This window comes from Thunnus albacares, chromosome 17 (assembly GCF_914725855.1).
Source record: "Thunnus albacares chromosome 17, fThuAlb1.1, whole genome shotgun sequence".
In the NCBI taxonomy this organism is placed as follows: Eukaryota; Metazoa; Chordata; class Actinopteri; order Scombriformes; family Scombridae; genus Thunnus; species Thunnus albacares.
In genome coordinates, this window is record NC_058122.1 from 13,612,010 (window position 1) to 13,631,559 (window position 19,550).

The 19,550-nt window shown below is 39.8% G+C and overlaps 3 protein-coding genes across 6 annotated transcripts in view; 2 read left to right on the forward strand and 1 right to left on the reverse strand.

The window, feature by feature from the left end:
* The window catches only part of LOC122966621 (septin-9-like), a 67,892-nt gene that overhangs the window by 20,987 nt on the left and 27,355 nt on the right, over positions 1-19,550 (reverse strand). For 3 of the 4 annotated variants that reach the window (XM_044330866.1, XM_044330869.1, XM_044330867.1), the window contains one exon: positions 16,475-17,230. In XM_044330866.1, the coding sequence (XP_044186801.1) occupies positions 16,475-17,230 (756 nt within the window). Of the gene's footprint in view, positions 1-16,474; positions 17,231-17,896; positions 18,128-19,550 lie in introns of those variants that run through there. The other variant, XM_044330868.1, reaches the window with a different exon arrangement.
* Positions 4,286-6,165, forward strand: LOC122966624. Its single transcript, XM_044330873.1, has one exon. It carries the CDS (start codon positions 4,364-4,366, stop codon positions 5,258-5,260), a length of 897 nt encoding a protein of 298 aa, XP_044186808.1. The 5' UTR covers positions 4,286-4,363; the 3' UTR covers positions 5,261-6,165.
* LOC122966623 lies at positions 7,367-10,890 on the forward strand. The gene is made up of 2 exons (XM_044330872.1): positions 7,367-7,847; positions 8,375-10,890. Exon 2 carries the CDS (start codon positions 8,376-8,378, stop codon positions 9,837-9,839), a length of 1,464 nt encoding a protein of 487 aa, XP_044186807.1. The 5' UTR covers positions 7,367-7,847; position 8,375; the 3' UTR covers positions 9,840-10,890.

The following is a 19,550-nucleotide window of genomic DNA, read 5'->3' on the forward strand; positions in this document are numbered from 1 at the left end:
ATATAGACATTTCTTCTTTCTCAAAAGAAGAAAATGTAGTGTTTTAGGGAGGCAACCAAAGAGAGGAATGACAGTTTATCTTTGGAAATAAAAAGCAAAAGAATTCAATACTTAAAAGTCCCTCGACAGTTGCTGAATAGCTAGAAATGCAGCTATGCCTTCATTTAGTTTTTAAAACCTGAGAGCGAACCAATTACTTTGGCTGATTACTGTTCTTATAGAGTATGTATATTTGTGTGATTAAAGAGGAGAGGAAACAGCTGTCTCCAGCCTCACAGGAAGTGTAATTACACACCAGTGCAGGGGCTTGAGTGCAACCTTACAGCTACATGAGCTCGCACACACACACACAGACAGACACACACACACACACACACACACGGACGGACAGCAGCACCTGCATTCCCTGGGATGAAGAGTCATGTTCCTGAAAAAACAGACACAACATGCTGGAAAGATGGATTTTTTCAATTCATTACAGAGACGTAGCTGCCAAGATAAACTCCTCTCCCTGCACATGCTGCCACCTCAGCGCTCGCTGCCTGCTACACCCAGTGCAGAATTTATAACATGTCCACTCTAACCAATCTGAGGCATCTTTATCCTTCAAAATTCTGCACTGAACCAACATACAGTATATAAACACACAAAATACAAGAAAAACTTGACACACAAACACAGATGTCCTAGTAAGATCAAAATCAGGTCTTACCAAATATGGAGTTACAACAAACTCATGCTGTGCCAAGTTTTACAATGTGAGAAACCCTACATTTCCCCCAAACTAAGGGCCCCCCGTCTTAAAACTTTGGATTCTTAGCCTTCTCACTTTTCATCTCCCTCTCTCTCTCAATCTCAACTTTATTGCCCCAATAAAAAACATGTGTTTAAACCGAAGATTCTAAAATGTAGATAAAACTGACAGGAGTTACTAGTGATTGTAGAAAATACTAGAGGGAGTTTGCTGGCTTCAGCTTGCTGGGTCAGCTCTGTTTCGGTTCACTTACCAGCATATCACAGTCAGTTCCTTAAGATTTACGCCCTGCTTTCTTTATAAAACTATCCTGTGGATGATGCAGACATGATGATGGGAGGATATTGCACAAGTGCCACGTTTCTCCTGCCTTACATCTTTTACAGAGCTGGAGGTAAAGCAAACCCACAGTGCAGTGAACAGAAAGACGAAATATAACCTATAAGCACAGGCAACACGTTCTTTGCCTTTTCCATCCAATGCAAAACAACTACTAACACCCTTATTCAGTAAATGTAACACAGTAGCGATTCTGAGGCAAAGTGGTATGGCGTAGTTGCTCTGTTGTTTAAAAAAGACAAATTTTACAGGCAAACAATCACTTGCCAGTTTTCCTCTCGCCTCTTTCCCCACATCGCCGCCTCCCTGGAGCCTCTCTTATACTCTCTTTAGGTCTGGCTAATAACTCAGGCTTGTCTTTCTCTCTTTTACACCAAACCTTGGACTGTAAAACTGTTGTCCCTGTCGTCACTGACACCCAACATACACAATTCACCGAAGGCTTTAGCTTAGTCTGTGTTGATCAACTATGTAAGCTGAGACATGATTTTACAGATGTTATTAATTAATAGCTTAAAAAAGGCCTTTTGTAAGATAAAAAAAGATTTCCATTCCCTCCCCTCCGAAGCTTCTTCTTAAACGCACTGACTCCTCAGTGAACCCCGCATGCACGCAGAGTGAGCCAACCATCATTTGTTTGATCCAACATAACTTGGCATGCTCCTTTATTACAGAGTAGCTGCCCTGCTGGGAACACGGCCTTCTCAGATAAAAAGATCTTCATTTTGAGGAGACAGGAGACGTAGTGACAGAAAGTCAATGGCAGGAGCTGATGTTTCTGGGCTGCTCAGAGCCAAGATGGTGTCATGCATTTGGCAGGCGGGACTATGGGGCTGCCTGGCTGACCTCTGACAGCGTTCCTCGCAGCTGTCCAAGGTCTTTCATAACACAGAAACATGATGATAGATGACTCACTGGGTGCATTATATAAAATGCATCATTGGCTGGTGTTGTTCCCTCTACTGAAAGTGTAAAGTGAGGTAAATGAAATGGACAGTACCAGTCAAACGTGTGAACACACGTTCCCATTCAGGTGAATGTATAAAATATAGTTATCATATAAAGGGAGGACAGACAGATGTCTTGTGTCCTGTAGGTTTAATAAATCAGTGTACAATAAGTTGCAGTGCCTTAGGATTAGTGAGAGATGGGAGGATAGGTTGGTCAAATCTTGCCTCACTTCCGTCATACAACACTAATATTGTAATTAATTTCCCAGCAAAAAAAATGTATTTTAAGCTGAATTGTTAACAGTACATGTTGAGGTATCTGAGCAGTAGAAAAGAATTTTAAAAAAGCAGAGAGAAATATGTGGGAATACAGATTTGTTTGTATGATGCTCTTGTGCTGCCCATGTGAAAGATGTGGGTGGCGACCAGAGAAAAAACTAGACGTTTCCTTTGTGTGTTTTTTTGACTCTCTTTCTGCCTTGCCCAAAGGGAATACCAAAGCATCCAGGATATGAAGAGCAACACAAGAGTATGCCTCCATGGGTGTTTATTGATGTGACACATGAACCCAGTTTTCTGGAAAAGCGGAAGTACTTCCTTGGTTTGGAGGATTTATAGTTTACAACCAAACCACACTGTTGGTGAGCTGAAATGAGCTTCTGCACCCTCACAACAGCTTCCCAGATTGAGCTATATGTGTTGTATGTATACAAACACAGAGCCGGCCAGCTGATCCTCTGTTTAGTATGTTTCTGATTGTAAACTATAATGGACTTTAAATGCTGCACTGTCACAAAGATTTTACAAAGCTCCAGGCTTGATACCTACCAGGTGTGTGAGGCTAACTACCTGTGAGACAGCATCTCCTGCTGGTTGCTGCTAGAGTTGCAGCAGTGATGCAGGCAGCTTAACAAGGCTGTTAAAAATCATATTTTAACTAAAACTATTCCTCCTTCTACAGACAGCAGGTGACAGATCCAATCATAATTACAGGAGAGGCAGCATATTAGTGTTTTCAGGTGGTATTAGTATTGGTCCAATATTGTTTATATTTGGAAAATTGTAGAATTGATATTTTTATTGAGAATCTTATAAAGAGAGGATACAATATCAACCTGTATGGATATAAATATATTAGATAAATCTATATTACCCACTAATAACCACCGCATCCTGAATCTAGCTGGAAATCTTGTGTTGCAGGTCATCACCGTTTCTCCACCAATGCTTTTTGGCAAACTATACAGTGTCCAATAAAGGCAAAATGACAAAATCCTCACATTTTTTGGACTAAATTTCACGAAATATACTATACACACACATTTCAGGCAACAATCTCTAAAATTTCTTAATCAATATATTTTACAATTGAATATTAAACTTTACTATTTCAGGAGACAGCCTATAAAACAAATATTTATCACAATTTGCTATTGATTCCTTCAGTTCAACACTGTGTCAAACTTACCTACACAAGCTAGTTTCCATCTAAATCTGCTCATAAAATTGCCTCATGATTCACAGACTGAGAAATGAATCCTCTCTATGGCCACTGATCAGCTTTTGCTTATATAAAAGCACATGACTGGTAAACCTCAACAAAAGACTGAAAGAGGATAGTACTACTTTCATTTTCATTAATGATAAAGGAGGTGTCATCTAAACAGTTCTATTATCAAAATTCGTGTAACCACCAGTAATGGTTTCCTAGTTTCATTTACAAGGAAACAGTAACCTAAGGGGAGTTAAACCTGCTCTCACACAAACACACAGATCAGAGGCACAGCAGCAGACTGATGCACTTGAGCTCTACAATTTTCTGATTGCTCTTCTGTTGTTTACTGTGATTGGTGAGTCATTTAACTCAAGCTGTCTTTGTGAACGTTTCTCTAATTCAGGTGAGATTAATATTTAAAGACAATGCAGTTGACAGTTTGTTCAGTTTGAATAGATTTGGATAAATTACATTGCATTTTGTTGCACTGAAATTTGTGTTGAGTCATAAGTATACTCTTTCAAATAGAAATGAAGAACAAACATTAATATGTCGAAATTCAGCAACTACAGATACACATATTCACTGACATCCATCTCATAGTCATTTAACTATTTGGTTTAATTTCCTGGCTAATTGTCATCAAGTCAAAACATTTTATTGTTTTGTATTGTTGTTTGGTTATGGCTTGACATTTTATTACAGATTTATTAAATCATGAAAATAATCATAAGATGCATCCCTGGTTACAAATACATGTATGGGTTGAGAATGTACAGTGAGGATGAATCATGCAAGCAATAACTTTTTAAATATCTATACAGGATGATGAAGGTGTCAGGAAGAGTTGTGAGTTGCTGTGTAGCACTGTTCCTTGTCCTCACCTCTGTGTCAGCTGTGCAAAAGCTCAATTCAATCGAAGATTTGAAGAAAATCAACTTTGGCCAGTCTGTGCCCAAGCACAGTCTTGTGCTGCTCCACTGGTTTGCCAACATAGTTGACATTGATAACAATGTCATACGGCTGACTTTTGATCCAAATAGAGATTATGGCTCACATCCTTACTACAACTCTGAGAGGCTGTTGGACCCACTTCCTCAAGGAAGATACCAGTACTACACTGTTGGTAATCTCCACCAACCTACGTCTGAACCACTTCCACAGTATGTTCTTCATCCCCCGACAGAGTATGTGGGAAGAAACCTGGACCGGATCATATTCAGAGTCAGGGAGCACAACACAGCTTGGCAGACAATAGATCAAGTGTATATCACACAGCATTATGGAACTTCATATGCAGGAACAAGATATGATCCAGCATATACCTACCAGATCAGTACAAACCTCTTAAGACAGATTAGAGAATTTTCTGTGGAAGAAAACCACAGGAACTCACTGACAGAGCTCATAGATCACTTCAGGAGTAACGCTGATGATTCCCAGTTAAGGCACCTAAGAAACATATGGGGTGACCTTGCGTGCCTTGGACTGCTGTTGTATATTGTGACCCAGGACAAACGCCCCTCTAACCAACACAACAACAGACCTCTTCAGGCAGCAAGAAGAATCCCAGAACCTGATTTTGTCGTCAACATTCCAGAAAACAGACAAGATCATAGGAATAATAATGATAATGGTTGCCAGAGCTATTGTCGTTTAGCTATTGGTCTTTTTGTTTTGTTTTGTTTTGGTCTTTTTTCCCATTTCTTTTTTAATAGATAGGGAAAGTAGATGGCTGGAAATCAGGGACACAACAAGAGACCTTCAAATATGGTGATCAAGACTTGATATGCACACAGATATGCACTGACTCTCAGGAGGGATAGTTTACAGTTGAACATTGAACTTTAGTATTTCAGGAGACACCCTATAAAACAAATATGTACTGCAATTTGCTATTGATTTGTGATAAGCAGATACTAGCTAATAATCAGTCAGGCTCTACTAAATATCTTAGTTCTTTACTCTGCAGTCTAAAGGACACAGTGTTTTAAAGTTGGACCTGCACAGGCTAGTTTACATTCAAACCTGCTCATAAAATTGTCAGATGATTCACACATTGAATAAATCCTCTTTATGGCCACTGATAACGGCAAATACAATAATCAGCTTTTGCTTTTATATGAGCACATGACTATTGAACCCCAATAAAAGAACGTAACACTACTTCACTTTTTACACATCCAAAAGAAGTTCAATCTAAACAGTTGTATTGCCAAACTTCCTGTAACCACTAGCAGTGCTGGTTTCTCCGGTTTCATTTACAAGGAAACGGTAACCAAAGGGGAGTTAACCCTGCTTTCACACAAACACACAGAGATCAGACGGCAGACAACTAACGTAGGTGAGTTCTGCAAATTTCAGATTTCTGTTTCTTTGTTTATCTTGGCTTCCACTTATCATGATTGGTGATGCATTTAACTCAAACTGTCTTTGTGTATGTTTCTCTGCTCTTTCACATAGAAATAAACAACACACATTAATATGTCCAAATTCAGCAACAACAGATACACATATTCACTGACATCCATCTCATAGTTTTGAAATATTTAACTATTTAATTTCCTGGCTAAGAACTGTGTTATGTATTTGATTAATCAAATACCAGATCAATAGATAAATAATTCATCATGAACATCGTTTGTCATTACTGTAATCAAGTCAAAACCTGTTATTGTTTTGTATTGTTGTTCGGTTATGGTTTGACATTTTATTACAGATTTATTAATCATGAAAATAATCATAAGATGCATCCCTGGTTACAAATACATGTATGGGTTGAGAATGTACAGTGATGATGAATAACACAATAACTTTTTTTTAATATCTATACAGGATGATGAAGATGTCAGGAAGAGTTGTGAGTTGCTGTGTAGCATTGTTTCTTGTCCTCACCTCTGTGTCAGCTGTGCAAAAGCTCAATTCGATCGATGATTTGAAAAAGATCAACTTTGGCTGGTCTGTGCCCAAGCACAGTCTTGTGCTGCTCCACTGGTTTGCAAACAGAGTCGACATTAACAATAACGATGTCATACGGCTGACTTTTAATCCAAACGGAGATTATGGCTCACATCATTACGGGAACTTTGAGGGGCTGTTGGATCCACTGCCTCCAGGAAGATACCGCTACTACACTCTTGGCAATCTCAACCAAGACACATCTGTACCACTTCCACCTTATGTTATCCAACCCCCAATAGAGGAGCATGCAAGAACAAATGTGGACCGGATCATATTCAGAGTCAGGGAGCAAAACACAGGACGGCAAGCTTGGCAGACAATAGATCAAGTGTATATCACACAACATTATGGAACTTTATATGCAGAGACAAGATATGATCCAGCATATACCTACCAGATCAGTACAAACCTCTTAAGGCAGATTAGAGAATTTTCTGTGGAAGAAAACCAAAGGAACTCACTGACAGAGCTCAGAAACAACTTCAGGAGTAACGCTGATGATTCCCAGTTAAGGCACCTCAGAAACATATGGGGTAACCTTGCGTGCCTTGGACTGCTGTTGTATATTGTGACCCAGGACAAACGCCCCTCTAACCAACACTACTGCAGACCTCAGCATGCGGCGAGAAGAAACCCACAACCTGATTTCTTCTACAACACTCCAGAAAACAGACAATATCATAGGAATAGTAATGATGATGATTGTTGCCAGAGCTGTTTATCTATTGTTCTTGTTTTTATTTTCCTTCTTGCTTTTTTTTCCTTTTTACATATAAACGGAAAGTAGATGACTGGAAATGAGAGACACAACAACGGACCTTCAAATTTGATTATCAAGACTTGTTATTATTATTTCAGGAGACACCCTATAAAACAAATATGTACTGCAACTTGCTATTGATTTGTGATAAGCAGATACTAGCTAATAATCAGTCAGGCTCTACTAAATATCTTAGTCCTGTACTCTGCAGTCTAAAGGACACAGTGTTTTAAAGTTGGACCTGCACAGGCTAGTTTACATTTAAACCTGTTCATAAAATTGTCAGATGATTCACACATTGAATGAATCCTCTTTATGGCCACTGATAACTGCAAATACAATAATCAGCTTTTGCTTTTATACAAGCACATGACTTTTAAACCCCAACAAAAGAATGTAATAATACTTCACTTTTTACACATCCAAAAGAAGTTTCATCTAAACAGTTGTATTGCCAAACTTCCTGTAACCACTAGTAGTGCTCGTTTCCCCAGTTTCATTTACAAGGAAACAGTAACCAAAGAGGAGTTAACCCTGCTCTCACACGAACACACAGATCAGATACCTGACGGCAGCTGACTAATGTAGGTGAGCTCTGCAATTATCACTATTTTTTTTGTTTATCTTGGCTTCTATTCTTCATGATTGGTGAATCATTTAACTCAAGCTGTCTTTGTGAACGTTTCTCTGCTTTAGGTGAGATTAATATTTAAAGACAATGCAGTTGACAGTTTGTTCAGTTTGATTAGATTTGGATTAGATTGAATTGCATTTTGTTGCACTGAAATTTGTGTTGAGTCATAAGTATACTCTTTCACATAGTAATGAAGAACACACACTAATATGTCCAAATTCAGCAACTACAGATACACATATTCACTGACATCCATCTCATAGTCATTTCACTATTAGGTTTCATTTCCTGGCTGATAGTCATCAAGTCAAAACATGTTATTGTTTTGTATTTTTGTTTGGTTATGGCTTGACATTTTATTACAGATTTATTAATCATGAAAATAATCATAAGATGCATCCCTGGTTACAAATACATGTATGGGTTGAGAATGTACAGTGATGATGAATAACACAATAACTTTTTTTTAATATCTATACAGGATGATGAAGATGTCAGGAAGAGTTGTGAGTTGCTGTGTAGCACTGTTCCTTGTCCTCAGCTCTGTGTCAGCTGTGCAAAAGCTCAAGTCAATCAACGATTTGAAGAAAATCAACTTTGATTGGTCTGTGCCCAAGCACAGTCTTGTGCTGCTCCACTGGTTTGCCAACACAGTCGACATTGACAATAACGATGTCATACGGCTGACTTTTGATCCAAACGAAGATTATGGCTCTCATCATTATGGGAACTATGAGGGACTGTTGGACCCACTGCCTCAAGGAAGATACCGCTACTACACTGTTGGTAATCTCAACCAAGACACGTCCATACCACTTCCACAGTATGTTCTTCATCCCCCGACAGAGTATGTGGGAAGAAACCTGGACCGGATCATATTCAGAGTCAGGGAGCACAACACAGCTTGGCAGAGAATTGATCAAGTGTATATCACACAGCATTATGGAACTTCAAACGCAGGAACGAGTTATGATCCTGCTCATACCTACTGGATCACTCCTAACCTTTTAAGACAGATTAGAGAATTTTCTGTGGAAGAAAACCACAGGAACTCACTGTCAGAGCTCAGAGATGACTTTGGAAGTAACATTAATGATTCCCAGTTAAGGCACCTAAGAAACATATGGGGTAACCTTGCATGCCTTGGACTGCTATTGTTTATTGTGATTCAGGATAAGTCCTCCAATAACCAACAAAACAACAGATCCCAGCGTGTGGCAAAAAGAAACGCACCTGATGTTGTCATCAGCATTCCAGAAAATAGACAAAACCATGATGTTGTAGTTACGGGGACCTTGCAAGAGCTCTTGCATCAGGATCAGATAACACTTGAGGTGGTGACCGGTGTAAATGGAAAAGCCAAGATTCTGTGGAAACATGTTACTCGACATCGTCTTACGGAAGGTGTGATGGTAGTGCTTTTCAAGGACAATGAGGGCCAGGAGGCCAGCTTTTACAAAACGATTGGGAGCAGTGAAGGCAGTTACGACACCTCAGTACCCCTGAACGATGGCCTTCAGGCCCGGCTGCATAAGGTGAGGAAACAGTGCTGCTTCTGGACTGGGGTGGGACAGGAGATATGCAGAGGTACAGAGTTTCAAAACCCAAATGCAGTTGATATAACAGGCTGCCATGCAAAACTACAACTCCTTGTAAAGGATGGTAAGGCTTGTGCTCGCTTATATGTGAAAAAGTCTTTCAGAGAGTGGAGGAAAGAATTTAACAACTCTTGGGTCGGCTTCTACACCTCTGCAGATAAAGGCACAAATGAATATGACTGGTGGCAGTGGCAGTGGGCAACTAAATTCACACCATCCACTGATTTTGGGACACCCTTTTATGACGTCTATGAGTATCGCTCAGGTATGACAATCGCTCCAGGAGTCCAAGCACGATTTATACTCAGGGATGGAATAGTTAAAGCATGCACTCCAAGCTGGAGGTGATGAGGATGATTAGTGATAAACTGGAGAAAAATCAGGGCCACAACAAAATGTATTTTAAAGACATCTGCTCCATAACAAATCTTAAATAATCCTTTGACAAAGGCTATGTAGATATGATTTTTATTTCTCTTAAAGATGCTGTTTCCATTGTATGTTTTGTTTTGCCTCCTTATGTTCAATTTTATTGTGTACTATTTTAGCTACTTATTTTGTGAATGTTGTTCAGTAAAGATTGATATAGAGGTTTGACGCAATAGTCTTGTGATGAAAGGCCAAATACTGTGATTCACCCATCTCAAATCATGTGTCATGATGGGTGGAGAGTCTTCAGGGTTTCAGAGCAACTTGACCAGTCACTCAACTTTGTCTATACTTCGTTGGTCTATAGAACCAGAGTAAAAACTCCCAATGTGATCAGCACACGAGTGAATAAAGCCTGCAGACTCTGACCTCCATGGCATATGTTGAGACATCTGCTGTAAATAAACCTGTTTCAACATTTGAATGAATTGTAACCTGCCTGCAAATTTACAAAGACATCACATAATATCAAAAACCTCATGATAGTTTGAATATTTATGTAACATGAAGAAGGGAGATCTAAGGGATTTGTGTTTCACCAAAAACACAGCTGGACATATTGAGCATGATAGCTGTGTTAATAGTGTAAACTCATCTTTTGTACAGAAATAGCTGAACTGAAAAAATGTCTCTTACAGTATATCATGCACTGATCTGCCATGGTCATAAAGGCCGCAGGCTTCATTCATGCAACAATGTCATGCTTGAGCATATCTTATCGAATAATAATGACCCACTGTTAATTATTATATTTCTTGCAGAGATTAAGGGGATATAAATTACTCTGATAGATAAATAAAACTGATATGAAAATATTGAGGGTCTGTCAAGGACAGCCATCACTGATAATGTATCGTATGTGTCTGTATATATATTTTTTAAAAACAGGGCTGTATTTTTCTTATAATTTTGTATTTTTTTTCTAGAGTGTTGAAAATTGTGCTTATTAAACTGTATTTTATTAGTCAAACCTGTGTCAATGTTTTAATTCTATGTACACAAGTTAGATGTGCAAAAACAGGGGAGTGTCTTTTAACAGCATGTACCGTATGCCTGATCCAAAACACACCCACACATACACACACAGATAAATGATTTATCAGTGAGACCATTTCTATCCCTTGTGACATGCACAAGCCCTTGTTTCTAGCCAAGACCCAGACAGGCCTATCAAAAGGCCTTTATGTTTGTGTGAAAGAGATGAATACTGTTTTAACGTGGTGAAACCAGGATAGCACTCAGCAGGCCCGCACAAGACTCAACATATCATGAGATAATGAATCATCATTAAAAATTGTTGCAGACTTAGCTTTAAGAAAATTCTAATCCAGACCAGAGCCAAGTGTTAATGAAAAACAGGTGCTGCTGTTTGATTGGTCTGTAAAAAAGAAGTTTAAAAGCTGAGACATTCGATCATCTATTTACACAATTTCAGAGTTCAGTGTTTTGTTTGATCACAGGTCAGGACAGTCAGCAGAATGCATCTTATTCATGCCATAAAATGAGACTCTTGTGTTTGTTTTTGTGTTGATGAATTCACTCATCAATTATTGACACTTGTGTGCAGAAACATTTCTTTTTATCTAGTTTACTCTATGTGCAGTGAGTCATGAACTGAAACAAAACACAAAATCTGTTAATTGGGTTACAGCTACTCCAATTCCAACCATAATTCAACAACGGTAACTGGGTTAAGTTGTTTACATGGCAGTTAGAAAACGACTTGCAAATAATGATTCTTTTCTTTTGCTTAAATCAATTAATACAGGAACTGCAAAAGAAGGGAGAGAAACCCATGGTTTGTGTAATGATCCCTCTGTGTGGAACAACAAGCAAACACTGTCTGTGTAGTAAGGGACAGCATAGGACAGACTTTACAAAATAAAAACCTCTCCTTTAAATGACTTCCTGATATCAGACAGAGATCAGCGACAGTAATGAGAGGGAGTGGCTGGATGGCATGGGGATGGATTACGTTGAAATTCTTGTCTTGCAAGCACTGTGTGTCCCTATAAATCTACTCCCACATAAACACACACACACACCTTGTATTCACAGGTGTAATTAAGGCAATACACTTCTATAACAACACGTTATGGCAATAAAGGAATCTTTCAGATAATTTGATTGAAAGGGGTATAAATGACTCGCTGGTAAGGTACTGTAATATCAATCGTACAACAATGTCCATACAATATACTAATTCATTCATTACCTGTGAGTAGTGATATCAATACACAGAAATAAGCTCAAGCACAAAGTACTGTGGTTGAAGAGTTGGCTGTGTCCCAGCAGCTTAACAGAATACAACATTGTATGCATTTCTCCTGTAAGACCACTTTATACTGTATTTGGCGTTATATGCAATGATATTACTAATAGTAATGCTGACTGGTGTTGTAGCTTCTATAATTTTGGTTATTTGTATCTCTTTATTACAGTGTTCAGTCTGACATAGATAAAAATGAAGCAATTGACATGGTGTGTTTGCTACAGGTAGTAGAAGTCCAGTAGTAAGTGTTATTAAGACACTGCAAAAATGTAGTTATAAGTTATAAAGTTATAACATCAAAAACACTTGGCTCCTCGGTCTAGATGTTTGTGATGTTAACAATAGAATTAGCCCAGTGCTACATGATAAGTGCTGGCAAATGCAGCATGCTGTCAGATGATGTTGAATTATACTGCAACAAGTCGAGCCAGGATCTCATTTTTCCTCGATGATTTTTCCACTGAATGAGGAGTCTGCATTTTTATTTTTAGCCCTATTGTCATAATAGATGCTTACTGTCCTACTTGTTCTAATGCAGTAGTTGTGATGCATTTCTTCACCTTACGTAAAGCACTTTGGATTGCTTCTGTGTGAAAGGCGCCCTTGCTTTGTCTTGTCGTGCTGAACTCTGACTAGGGGACTTGCCTTGCTTAAGTTAACATTCGTGAATCAGTTGGCACCAGAAAATAACTGAAAATATATCCACTAAAGAAAAACCCAACCTATTGCTTTACTTTTAATAGTGTGGATCACAGTCATTTAGGGACGCACTCTCCTGAACCCAGACTTTCTTATTTGATGTTAACTAGGTTTATGCACCATCTTAAAATAAAGTGCCTTTCTCCAGATATTGAATTTGATTTGCAGGATGCATTGCAGTGGCCAAGACAATAATAAATCAAGGTCAAGGCATTGGGACAGGAAACTAAGATGAGTACAAAATGAATGAATGTGTGTGTCTGCCTGTAAACATGAGATCACATCCTGTTGAAGCACCACAAGACTGGATACAGCTGCTCGTCATTATGGCCGACAAATCAACCGAAACGGAACATTTATGACCGTCACCAGAAAAAACAACCAGCGTACCGCTTATCTGCATGTTCATAAGTCACCTTCCCCCTCTAGATATGAGGAAGTACTGTGTGTTCACATTTAATACGTGTATGCAAATGAGCACAGATGCACAAAGAGCCCTGAGGCAGGTAGATCCAAGTTAAATATCATATGGACCCTACAGCAATAAAGTACTGGGCCAAATACCCCTACAAACACAGAAAAACATCAAAAACACATACTGCCAGCGTCCCACCGGATCCAGTGCTGATATAAGCAGCACAAGGGATAAACAGAGAAATAAACAGAAGACATTCCTAGTTTTCCCTTCTAAAAAGATGTTATTTTATGTAAAGAAAAGACTAAATACTTGACAAAAATGCTTGAATCAGTGCTCTGTGTACTGGAATGGAAACTAAATTGTAGTTTTGGGCATGTCGTCAAAGCAGCGTGGTCTGTAGGGTTAGTTTTACTCCCAAATGACTGGAGGTTTAAGTGGTCTTTTCTCATTTTGTTTTCTCCCTGCAGACGGACTTTACAGGAAATCACACTCTTTCTCGCATGCTTTATGTCTGTCTGCCTCCATTTTTCTCCCTCTTCCCTTCTACCCACTAACCCTTCTCTCTCTCTCTGTCTTTCTCTCTCCACCTCCTATCTGCTCCTCGCTTCTTCTCAAGCTTCTTTCTTGCAAGAGACCTCCCTCGCTCCCTCCCGCTGTCCACATGTACGGCTAAGCAGGAAGGTCGTAATCTGAGCCGAATGTGGCAGAAGTTGAGACTTAATCCTCTCAATTTTCCTTGCTCATTTCCCCTCTATTGTCACAAGGCCACATTTCAGATATTTAGCATGCACAGTTGCTTACTGATTCAACATTGCTGCGGTGGTGGTACCTATGAAAATACAGGAAAGAAATATCCTCAGCAAGAGTCAGACATAAAATTAAATCCCTAGCTGTCTGTAAAGGAAGTGCAGTGAATAGAGACAGGCAACACACTGCATAAAAAGTGGAAATTGGAGGCTTTCTATTTTTATGTAGAATGTTTTATGACCTCCAGATTTGGAATGTATCACCTCCCAGCCGCCTACGCCTGGATACTACTTAACCAGTGAAAGCAATGCATGAGCACAGCTGTCTCCAGATAGCAGCGCAATACACACACACACACACACAGAACAGTATAAAGATAGCTGTTCTAATACAATAACAGAAGCAAACTATGCAGATAACCTGCTAGAAAAGTGTAGGTTTTGAGGCCACTGCATGCACACTGGCACAAATAAAAAACACAGAGTTTCCCACCACAACAAGAACTAATCCCAAGCTCAAAAAGATAAAGCCTAACACTGAGACTGTAGCGTTATCCACACTCTAAAAGACTAAAAGCTCTGGTAATGACCCTGCAATTCATTACACTCCACAGTAACAAAGAAATAGACGTGATAAGCATTCTGACAATTTAGGTATTCATGGAATCATAGCAGGAATTTGTCTGAAAGCGCAAAGCTTGTCCAGAGGGTGGCGCTGAAAGAAAGAAAGGCCATGAGATCCATCCACAGCATATTTCATAGAAATCCAGCTATTATCTGAGAGAGCTTGTTGTGTACCAAAGTGTTGCTTCAAATTTTAACCTGTCAACCAGTGATGTCATAACAAAGATCAGGAGGGTGACCAAAATTATTAGGGATCACCCTTTTGAAAATAGGAAAATTCATACCAAATTTCAAGGCATGTAGTTTAGAGGTAATCTAAGGACATCTTGACTCTGGACCAACACTGTGGACGGACCAACCAACCAACCCTGCCATCATTACACCCTCCTAAATTTGAGGAGACAAAGTAAAGCAAATAAATTAAATTCCCACATCTTCTAAAGCTTTATTGTGGCATGTGTATCTTGTTCTTCCACTCTTGACCTGGTCTGCATGAGAGTTTAGTCCAACAAAACAATGACTCACCAGTAAGCAGTATCTTACCACAGTTATGGGGCATTTCTTGATGTTTCGCCTCAGTAAAACCAAATACTTATGGTGCAAGTTACTACAAAAACATTTGATGCTCAGTTTGAGCTTGGCATCATTTTCACACCTCATGTTTGGGAGGTTAGTCAGCAGTAGCTGAAAAGTAAAAACTACCCCTCTATTGTCTAGGATTCATATTGTATTAGTTTACATCATGTTATTTAAAATCATATGTATAGAAGAGAGGTATAACTTACAGTATGTTAGAAAACTTTAGAAGCTACTAAACTTGCTGTGACACTAATAATATTTAATTAAATGTCCTTAAAACAAACCTCCCCTTTTTAAATAAGTAAATGAAATGCATCTACTGCATATTCAACACAAATAAAAAAACAGTAAAGTGCAAGTACCTATCTCACTTAATCTGAATTCACAATGACTTCATCCTTTTTCATTTTATCCTGATTCAAGCACAATTCAAGTGAGTTGGGAAATTCAGCTGCTTGACTGTATGAGTTCTTTTTAAACTGCTGTCCTGGGACCAGCCCTGCGATTCTCATCATCACCCTCCCTGACCTACATTCACAGAGAGTCTAGACTAACACGATTGCAAGGACTTATACTTATGCTTCTAGATGGTATTGTTACTTCACAGCTGCCTTTTATTATTAATACAGGTAGACTATAAAGAGCAGAAATCTTGAATAAGCACAAAATCAAAGCAATAAAAAGTCACACTGAATTACGGAGCTCTGTTTAAAAAGAAAATTCAAGGTCCATTTGACAGAGTTCAGTGAGCGGATGTGACAATACTGTGTGGTTTTAGTAAGAGGACAAATATATTTGAAAGTAAGAAGAAAGTGCATTTGGCGTGTGTGTGTTTGAGCATTCATACGCCTACTTCTCCAAGTGCCTCAACAAGAGTTTGTTGCAACTTGCAAGATCGGGTTAAATGAAACAGTGACAAACAGAAAAGGGGACCTGAGCAGCAACATTGTAAACCAGTGACCAGAAACTTTCATCACAGTGTCATTGCTGCCAAACTGTTGCAAGTTACTGGAATTATAAAGACAGGCCACGCTGAAAACAGTTACAGTCAAATCATTAAAAACGAGGACAGACATGTGGCATTTAAATAGGAAACACAAACAGACTGTATGGGTAAACAGGCTAAAAGGCCTCCTTCAGCAGTTTATTTTACCCTGGGCAACTATTTATTCATACAAGTTACTTTGAAAACATGTTTTATGGAGCAGGTACTCACTGTCTGTTGGTTGGACTGTGGGCGGCACTGTGACAGGCGACTGCATCCTTTCCACCCCGGTGTCTGCCAGCGAAGGCAGGGGGGCACTAGGTGCAGGAGGTGGGTGGTTGTTGTTCTCCACTGTAGTGCCTGGCACCAAACTGTCCGGCTGTCTGAAGACAGGCATCTCTGGCCTCCTGGAGGGCCCCTCAACTGAGCTGAGGATGGGGGATGGGGGTTCCGCTCTTCTCTGAGGCGGCTCAGGGATCCTAGAAACCGGGGCTGAGGACAGCTGGGCATCCATCCTCCTGGGAGGGGCGGGGGGCTCACTGGACCGTGTCATGCTGAGCTCTGCCCGCCTGCTTGTGGAGCTGGAGATGGAGTTGGAGGAGCTGTCCAGTGGGGTACTCCGACTACTCAGGCTGACCTCAGGTCGTTTAAGGCCAAAGCGTGCAATGCCGGCGCTGGGCGAGTTGTCAATCTGCTTGGAGGAGACCTCAATGGAGATTTCTGTGCGGCGAGAGGAGGCTGTGTCAGGGTTGCGACCCCCTGATAACTCAATGCGCCTCATGCCGGTCTTAGGGGAACGCAGATTGGAGGACTCAGAGGGGGAGGATCTGGAAGAGGAGTAGTCAGAGTTGCGGGAACTCAGGTCGTAACTTCGCTGGCTGGATGTGGAGGAGGTGGATGAGCGGAGGGGGTTGGTGGTCCGACGGGACAAAGGCGAGGGGTGTGTGGATGAATCTGTCTCCTCCACCTCAAATGACCGTTTCAGCGCTGGAACACACAGAACATTTGCCATTAGAAACAGAGGACTCTCTTAGCCCATACAGATGCTAGTATTTGCTTCAGTTGCAGCACCAGAATCTGTATATTTACTTTCTTCAATACTAAACCATCTCACCATTTGTATACAAAAAACCCCCAAAACAAAACATGATCCAACAACTAAAGCAGAGAGCTTAAAGCACTGATATCTCTCATGACTGTTCTTTGGAGAAAGCAGCTGTGCTCTTTCACTCTGTGCTGACATTGATCAGAGTTCAAACATGTTGCATTAAACAAAAAGACAACACTGCAACCCAAACCAGCAGCAGTCTCTACAGGCCAAGAATTTCTAGGCTTCTTCAGAGGGTTGATGAAATCATTTTAAGAGAAGAGAGGGAAGGCAATGTTAACACCTGCTTAACAACACAAACTAACAGGAGCAATATACAGTATGAGAAACAGTCATCATACAACCGATAGCTATAACAACTAAGTGCTAGTATGAGAAAATGAATATGACTCAGTTAAACTAACAGGCGCGTGCAAACTGCTAACAAATTTATACCACAATGACAAGAATATACAAGCAATAAAAAAGTTACACATTGCAGTAGCCAATAAATTGTCCAAAACAAACTAGGTTGACAATCTTAATAATTAAGTTAATAATCTTACCGTGTTTTACACGCTTCACGTAGCTCGACAACATGGCGTTTGTAATTTTTAATCCACTCGATGAAAAGTATTTCAAGTTTTAATAATAATGACAGATACACACGCGCAGCTACCAATTCCAGAAAAAAAACTGGTCAAAGCTCGGAGAAAAAGACTCATTTGAATACAGACATCACAGACAGAAGTTACACCGACGTCTTCTTACGTTACTCGGACATCTCGCACACCTGTTGGCGTCTAGACCTGCTGACCACGCCTCGCGTGCGCTCTAATTGATCGCGTGACTCCTTCAGTAGGCTTTTACTGTATCTCCTGCACTGGGGGACAAACCAATCATCATTTCTTTGGATGTATAAGAAACAATGGAAAAGTCTTATTATGGTGATCTAAAATGTGCCACGTGGTTTTACAATGCTAAAAAGATGCTGGCGTCAAGTCAATTTTATTTATAAGGCCCAATATCACAAATCACAAATTTGCCTCATGGGGCTTTACAGTCTCTACAGCAATACAGCATCCTCTGTCCTTAGAGTCCCTCTTTTCGAATAAGGAAAAACTCCCTAAAAAGGTCAACTCACTCTAAATCATGAAAATGGGAAAATGTGTCATGCAGTCCAGATGTTTTGATGCTGAACTTATGACTTATACGTCACGTGTATTATGATTTTACTTTACTCCCTCTATTTGGCTATTTATGTGGTTAGTTCACAGTAATGTCATGTTTCATATGATGCTGCTTTCAAAAGGGTTGCTAATTCAATAAAAGTTAAAATAAATGACCCAATTTAAAAACAGGTTTTAAAAAACACCTACACATTTCTCTCATAGGAACTATCTGCAAAATGACATCAAAAATATCATCGAAACCATTCCCACACTAATCAGTCCTTTCCTTCCATATCACTTGGATGTGCCAATATTTCACCAGCTGTTATTGTTGTTTGATTAACGGCCTTTCTGTAACCGCAGTTAGCATGTCACATGTGTGGGTGACTGGAGAAACTACAAGTCCTGGAGCAACACAGCCTCTGTCCCAGATAAACACCCAAGCCTGCGAAGGCGTCTGGCCTGCTTAAAGGCTAACGAGCCAAGCACCAGCATGGGACACGACCCTCTTCCTGGAACTCACTGTTTTTACATCCTTCATATGTTTCAGCAGCTTTTTGTGCTTTTTTTGATATCAGAGGGTCAGCTGAGAAGCAGCTAGTTCACAGTATCTAGTAAATGCAATGTGAAATGCTGGTTTAACTGGGCGCCTGAATCAGTGAAATTAACCTTCCTCACTTTTCCTTTGTGAAATGTTGATTGTATTGGTTCAATCCTCATTAGCTTTACTTGCTGTAAACTTTTTCTCATCTTCAGTGCAGTTATAGCAATCACAGCACAGCAGTTTATCACAAGAAATGTCCCTCCTAGCCAGCAATTCCCGCACAGCTGAGGGTTGACCAACACTGATAATTTACGCAATTCATCTCAGTAAAGCAGAACCTCATGTAAGTAACTCAAATCAGCACACTATTGGTAACACAATCGCAATACTTCCTTCTTTATCTGCAGCCTTATTGTATTACACACTGCTTGAGCATACATTCAGTGCTTTAACAGCATAATGAATACTCAATACAATATACAGTATATGACATGTACTATCCAT